The sequence below is a fragment of the Chrysochloris asiatica genome, unplaced genomic scaffold (assembly GCF_000296735.1).
Source record: "Chrysochloris asiatica unplaced genomic scaffold, ChrAsi1.0 scaffold00662, whole genome shotgun sequence".
NCBI classification, from domain to species: Eukaryota; Metazoa; Chordata; class Mammalia; order Afrosoricida; family Chrysochloridae; genus Chrysochloris; species Chrysochloris asiatica.
Genome location: NW_006409180.1, coordinates 55,602 through 63,189, shown reverse-complemented (window position 1 = coordinate 63,189; position 7,588 = coordinate 55,602). Strand labels below are relative to the sequence as shown.

The 7,588-nt window shown below is 38.3% G+C and overlaps 1 protein-coding gene across 1 annotated transcript in view; it reads left to right on the top strand.

The window, feature by feature from the left end:
- Window positions 1–7,588, top strand: part of LOC102835435 (scavenger receptor cysteine-rich type 1 protein M130-like) — a 144,881-nt gene that overhangs the window by 130,596 nt on the left and 6,697 nt on the right. The window contains 2 exon segments of the mRNA XM_006877887.1: window positions 382–696; window positions 994–1,005. Coding sequence (XP_006877949.1) covers window positions 382–696; window positions 994–1,005 — 327 coding nt within the window.

The window sequence follows — 7,588 nt, the reverse complement described above, 5'->3', positions numbered from 1 at the left end:
CCCGTGTGATTTCACTCTGCAAAATACATTTTTTAGTATTTCACAAAAGCAGGACTCGTGTTTCAGAAAGTTTTTTTTTAATGACTTGCAAATCCCCATCCATAAGTTCTATCTATCAGCGCATATCCCAGAGCTTGAGGTAATAAATGGAGGGCTACTTTACCTCACCTCAGTTATCCCAGTCTCTATCATGAGAGATAGCAGGAGAGGGAAAGAAACTCTGATTGAGAAAACAGACAAGAGAGGAATTCATCAAGTCCTTCAAGGAGAGAGACACTTGTGGTGTCTGAGTTAAGTGGTCCCACCACTTGGAGTAGAAGTCAGCAGTAAGGAGAGACACACTTGGTCCCAGTGCCTCATTCTTCCCATCTCGTCTTTCAGAGTCCCTGGGCCTCAGGCTGGTGAGTGATGACCACGACTGTGCTGGGTGGCTGGAGATCTTCTACAACGGGACATGGGGTAGTGTCTGCAGGAGCCCAATGGAGTCCATCACGATGTCTGTCATCTGCAGACAGTTGGGTTGTGGGGACACTGGAGAACTCAACCCTTCTGCTGGTATCAGGACAGTGTCTCAGCCCCTGTGGGTGGATGGAATCCAGTGTCAGAAAAGTGACTCCATCCTGTGGCAGTGTCTTTCTGATCCTTGGAACAATAGATCATGCTCTCTGAAAGAAGCAGCTTACATTGTTTGCAAAGGTGACCTTTTATCTTATTTATCTGAATTTGATACTATTCTGTATAGAATCACTGTGAGTTGGAATTGGCTTGATGGCAGTGGATTGGGTCTGGTTTAGGGTACATTCATGGGAATAAAAAGCATTTCAACCTACTTATAACTATTGAGTAAATATGTTGAGAAGGAGAAGTGTCACTGTGAAAAAGAAAACATTTAAACAAAATTGGTCTAGAGAAAGAAATACTTTTTTCTATACTGAGAGAGAGTGGAGCAATGTAGAAAGAAATATGTGACATGTTTCCTCTTTACCTGTTTAGTGGATCTAACAGGTGAGTCCACAAGTGGGCATAGCCTAGAGTATGGACAGGTTCCCAGTGGGTCCCAGGGCAGAGCGGGCCAAAAGAAATGATCATTTATTGAGCATCTACTGTGTTTTCTGTGAAGTCCTGGTGAGGCACTGTGGGATAATACACTCGACCAAGATCAAACTGACCAAGGTCAGTTTGAACCCCAAGGTCAGTGGTTCAAATTCACCAGCTCCTTGGAAACCATATTCAGGGTTGCTATGAGTCAGAACCAATTCCAAGTCACTTAACAGCAGCAACAACTGTGTTTACTAAGGTGTTGTTGTTATGTATCCTTAAGTTGGTTCTGACTCAATAGCAACTACATGCACAACAGAATGAAACACTGCCCATTCCTGTGCCATCCTTTTGTTGTTATGTTTGAGACCATTTTTGCTGCACTGTGTTAATTCATCTCTTTAGCATTCTTCCTCTTTTTCTCTGACTCTCCACTTTTCCAAGCATTATGTCCTTCTCCAGGAATTAGTACTTCCTCATAACATGTTCAAAGGACAATAGACAAAGTCTCACTATCCTTGGTTCTAAAGAGCATTCTGGCTGTACTTCTTCAAATATGAATTTATTTGTTCTTCTAACAGTCTATGGAACTTTCAATATTTTTTAACATCACCATAATTCAAACACATTGATTGTTCTATATCTTCTTTATTCATTGTCCACCTTTCACAGACATATGGGGCGATTGAAAATATCATGGCATGTGTCAAGTACACCTGAGTCCTCAAATTGATGTCATTGCTCTGGAACACTTTTTAAAGGGTCTCTTTCAGCAGATTTCTCTAATGCAGTACGTCTTTTGATTTCTTGACTTGGCTTTTATGAGCACTGATTGTGGATCCAAGAAAAATGAAGTCTTTGACAAATTCAATCTTTTTTCCATGTTTCATGATGTTATTTATTGGTCCAGTTGTAAGGATTTTTTTTTTTCTTTACTTTAAGGTGCAATCCACAATGAAGGTTGTAGTTTTTTTATATTTATCGTTAAATATTTTAAGTCCTCTTTGCTGTCAATAAGTAAGCTTGTATTCTCTGCATATGACAAGTCGTTCATGAGTGTTCTTCCAATCCTGCTGCCATGCATAATTTCTTGCATAATTTACACAGTATACAGATTGAATAAGTATGGTAAAAGAATACAACAACCTTGACATACAATTTTATTGATTTTAAACCATGCAGTATCCCCTTGTTCTATGTACAGGTTCCTCCTGAGGGCAATTAAGTGTTTTGAATACTCATTCTACACAATATTTTTTATGATATACACAGTCAAAACCTTGCATAGTCAATTAAAACACAAGTAAACCTCTTTCTAGAAGTGGTGCTGTAGGCTAAGCACTCAGCCAAAAGGTCAGTTTGAACCACAAGCTTAGTGGTTCAAACTCATCAGCTGCTCCTTGGAATACCTATAAAGGACCGCTATGAGTTAGAACCAACTCAATAACATTTAATAACAACAAACATCTTTCTGATAACTCTCTGCTTTTAGCCAAGAGCCATCTGATGTCAGCAGTGGTATCCCTAGTTCCATGTTCTCTCTGAATCCCGTTTGAACCACTGCAATCATTTTTTAAATTATCTTCAGCTAAATTTTGCTTGTATATGATATTAATGATATTGTTTGATCATTTCTGTATTCCATTGGGTGACTTTTCTTTGGAATGGGCACAAATATGGATTCCTTCCAATCAGTTGGCTAGGTAACTGTCTCCATAATTCACTGACATAAACTAATGAGTATCTCCAGCACTACATCAGTTTGTTTAAAGATTTCGATGTGTATTCCATCAATTCCAGTAGTCTTAGTTTTCATCAATGCCTTCAGTGCAGCTTGGACTCTTCCTTCAGTACTATTGGTTTTTGGTCATATGATACCTCTTGAAATGGTTGAACATTGACAAATTATTTTCGGTACAGTGACTGTATAGTCCTTCCATCTTCTTCTGATGCTTCCTGAGTCATTCAGTATTTTGCCCAGAGAGTCCTCCAATATTTCAACTTCAGGCTTGAGTCTTTTTCTTCAGTTCTTTCAAATTGAGAAATTCTGAGTGTATTCTTTCCCTTTGGTTTTCTAACTCCATATCTTTGGATGCTGTAGTTTTTATGTGCTGTTGATTCAGTTCTGACTCATAACCACCCTGAATAGGGTTTCCGAGGAGAGTCTATAGGTTTGAATCACTGACCTTGTGGTTAGCAGTCCAGTGCTTATCCTATAGCACAACTTCAGAATGCCAGGCAATTGGATACTTTATTATAATACCTTACTTTGTCTTCTTGAACTGCGCTTTGACATTTTCTGTTCAGCTCTTTTACTTCATCAATTCTTTCATTTGCATTAGCTACTTTATACTCAAGAACAAGGTTCACAGTCTCTTCTGGCATCCACTTTCATCTTTTCTGTCTTTCTAGTGACCTTTAGCTTTTTTCATGTATTATGTTCTTGATTTCATCCCACAAGTCCTCTGGTCTTTGGCTATTAGTGTTCAGTGCTTAAAATCTCATCTTTAAATTCAGGTGAGATATACTCAAAGTCATATTTTAGCTTTTGTGAATTTGTCTTAATTTTGTTTAGCTTCAGCCTATATTTGCATATGTGCAATTGATGTTCTGTTCCATAGTCTACCCTGGCTTTGAATTGACTGATGACATTAAGCTTCTCCATTCCTCTTCAGTTTGTCATTCCTGGCATAGTAAATTCTTTTTCATGGATACACTCAATCTTCAATGTTTGTAACTTTTTTTCATTACAGCCATCTCCCTTATGCCAGTAATTTATTGATTATCTGTTTAAGTATCCTGGCCTATTATTGCATTCACTCTGTTGCCACCTTCTACTCTTTGCCATCGTTTTCCTTTATGAAACTTACTTAGCTAATATGTAATCCTTGGAAAAATCTACTATCTGCACATTCTTTCCTTCACCCAAAAAGTTGAACTACACTGGTGGAAAGTGCACATAAATTATTGGTTTCACATTAAGGTGACAAATAAATCCTTAAAGGTCAACTAGCACTCCTTCACTCTCCTCCTATGCATCCTTAGTGGCTTTGTTCTCCAATCTTCAAAATTGATACTTTATTTCTTCTCATTTTGTCTCAAATTACCAATAATTGGTCCCACTGCTCATTGTAAACTGAATCTTCCTCACTTCACATTAAGAGAATAAGAGTGATTGGATAGAAGCATTCACATCCTTCTTCCACGGCATCTACCAACCCCTGGTTCCACGCCAGCATTCTGTCTTTTCCTCTTCTGAGTGAGGAATACACCCTTGTTTCTTCTTTGAGTCGTTTTCACACTTACTCTCTACATTCTTTCCTCTCTTGTTTTCTGAAGAACTTTGATTCTAAATTTGACAGTGTTGATATTTCTTCTGCTTTCAACCCACTTTTTTCTAGGGTTTCCTGAAACCAAACTCCTCTAAGGTTTCTTTCTTCCTGCCTCACCAATTGGTGTTCTCAGTAGCTTTGTTAGTGTCTCTTTCTATGCTCAACCTTGAAATATTTCAGTCTTAGAAGTTCAGTTTGGAGCAAACCATAATTCAACATCTATGTTCTTTTTTTTTTAACTTCCTATTTCCATTTTTGCTTGCCTCTTGAGACACCAGGTTCATGCAAACTGATCAAGAGAATTGCTAGAGAGGGCCTTGAAACTGGCTTTATCTACAGCTCCTCAAGCCACTTGAAAGGTTTGGTTTAACAAATCTTTTTGAGGAAATGAACCCCTAGTACTGAAATGAATCTTCACACATTCCTGAGATACCTGATTAAAGCTGTGTGAACCTACACCTGTGAGGTTTTATCATCCCACCTGAAAGCTATAAAAATAAGATTGAGAACTCTGGTAATTAGTTCCTGAAATCAACACTGTAACTCTTTATAGTCAATCATCAAGCCATCCAATCAAAGCCTATTCCCAATTCCTAACCCATCCTATTTGCGATCTTAACCAAAAACTAGCCAATCAAATGACCATATTGTATATTTTGTTTGTTTCATGAGCCATAATTTGTCAATTATGTTTCATGAGCCATAATTTGTCAATGTGAAGAAACTTTAGTTAGATTATGGTTCCACTGATGCAGGCTGATGTGTTTCTACATCAGGACATACTATTCCTTATTCTTTTTCTGAATGATTGTTGTCATGTTAGATGCCATGGAGTCAGTTCCAAATCATGTTGTTGTTAAATGTTGTCAAGTTGGGTGCAACTCACAGAGACCCTGTATAGGGTTTTGAGGAGTGAACCACCAGCCTCACAGTTCAAATAGAACTTAAGGTCCAGTACTTACCCTGTAGTGCCACATCACTCCAAATCACAGTGAGTCTATAAACAACAGAATGAAATGCTGCTTTGTCCTGCAACATCTTCATAATTGTTAGGTTTGAGCCCATTGTTGCTGCCACTGTGTCAATCCATCTCGGGGATCTTCCTCTTTTTTGATGACCCTACACTTTACCAAGGATGGCTGGTATCTCCTGATAACACGTCTGAAGTACGAGAGACAAGGTCTCAGCATCTTTGCTTCCAAGGAGCATTCTAGCCAAACTTCTTCCAAGACAGATCTGTTTGTTCTTCTGGCAGCCCATAGTAATTTTAACATTCTTCTCCAACACCATAATTCAAATATATATTGATACTTCAAGGGTCTTCCTTATTCATTGTCCAACTTTTGCATGCATATGAGACTACTGAAAATACCATGGCTTATGTCAGGCACACCTTAGTTTTCAAACTGAAATCTCTGCTCTTTAAGACTTATAGAGGTCTTTGCAGCAGATTTGTCTAATGCAAAACATCCTTTGACATCTTGACTGTTACTTCCTTGAGTGCCAATTGTGAATCCAACAAAAAGAAGTCTTGAGAACTTCAATCTTTTCTCCATTTATCATGTTATTTATTGGTCCAGTTATGAAGATTTTTTTCTTTCTTTGCATTGAAGTACAATCCATACTGAAGGCTATAGTCTTTGAACTCACCAGGATTTAATTTCAAGTTAAATTTTATTTTTATGGACTAAGTTGATATCTCATTACAACAGGCTTCCTTTACAATTAAGTACACAATTTCTTTGCATTCCATTATTTATCTGTCTTTTTAGCAAATAAACATTTGTTGTAGGCTTACTATGACCCAAGTACTATTCTAGGAACTAAACAAATAATGTATTTTTGCCAACATGAATCTCTGATTATGTGGTGTGGTGGCAGTAGGTTTAAAACATTAAAAATAAAAGCATAAATAAAAACTATTTTGAAAAGTTCATGAGTTTTATGAAAATGAAATTATTTGATATAAGCAAAGATATTTGATACACACAGAGCACAGATAGTGTGGTATTGATTTGCAACAGTAAAATTCTAACTGGGACTTACTATTCTAAGAAAATAGGAAAAGGGAGCTGGTAACATCAAGTGACATCACAACATTGCAGTGGAAACTGGTCCCAGCTTCTTAGTTAAGCTAAAAAAATCAGACCCCACTAAGGAGCTCTGGTAGCGTAGTGGTTACAAATTGGGCTGCTAACCTCAAGGTCGGCAGTTCGAAACTACCAGCTTTTCCATGGGAGAAAGATGAGACTTTCTGCTTCCTTAAAGATTTACAGCCTCAGAAACCCTGTGCAGGGTTGCTATGAGTCAGAACCCATTCCACGGCACATAACAACAACAGAATCGGCCCTCCTTAAATGCCCTGAGTCTACAGGGAACTTACCTCTCAAACCTCATACATATTATCTACCATCGTCAAAACTCCCAGAGTATCTTGCCATAGAAGAACTTGCCACCCTAAGTACTTACAATATAAAACAGGACAGAGGTATCCATCACTCTAGAACACACAGAGATCAAGAGTACCAAAATGACCTTCTCTTAGACAATAAAGCACAGGACTGTTGCTGTTGTTGTTCTTGTTGTTGTTGATAAGTGCTATGGAGTCAGTTCTAACTCACAGTGACCCTGTAGAGGGTTTCCAAAGAGCAGCTGGTAACTTTGAACTGCTGACCTTGCAGTTGAAACCGACTTTGAAGCCAAGTGCTTATCCTATGATACCATACCAGGACTCCACAGAAGCATTAGGGAGAGGGAAAATTTTTCATGGTTGTGTGCCTTCATCACTTTATTTTAAAATGCAAAAAGCTCTTAAATCCCACCTCAGCATTGAAAACCACACTAAAGCTCCAAATTCTACACTTGCCTTTTCATGCTTACCTGTTTTCCTTGTAGTTAGTCACAAACCAGTAAATTCTGACTCACTGCTACCCCTGTGTGGAAAATAGAACTTTCTATAGGGTTTCAGAAGCAGATGACCAGGCCTGTCCTCTAAGTTGCCTCTGGGTAAACTAAAAACACCAATCTTTTGGCTAATAGTCAGTCAAGCACTGAACTTCTAATACCACCCAGAGACTCTTCATGAAAGTACCAGTAAAGAAGCAAACTGAAAATGCCAATTTAAGCTTAGTTGTTCACCTGTTAGAATTGATGAGGTGTCTGATTTTTCTGGGCTCCTGATCGGTCCTTCTCTTTGTGCTCTATGGAGCCTTGGGGAG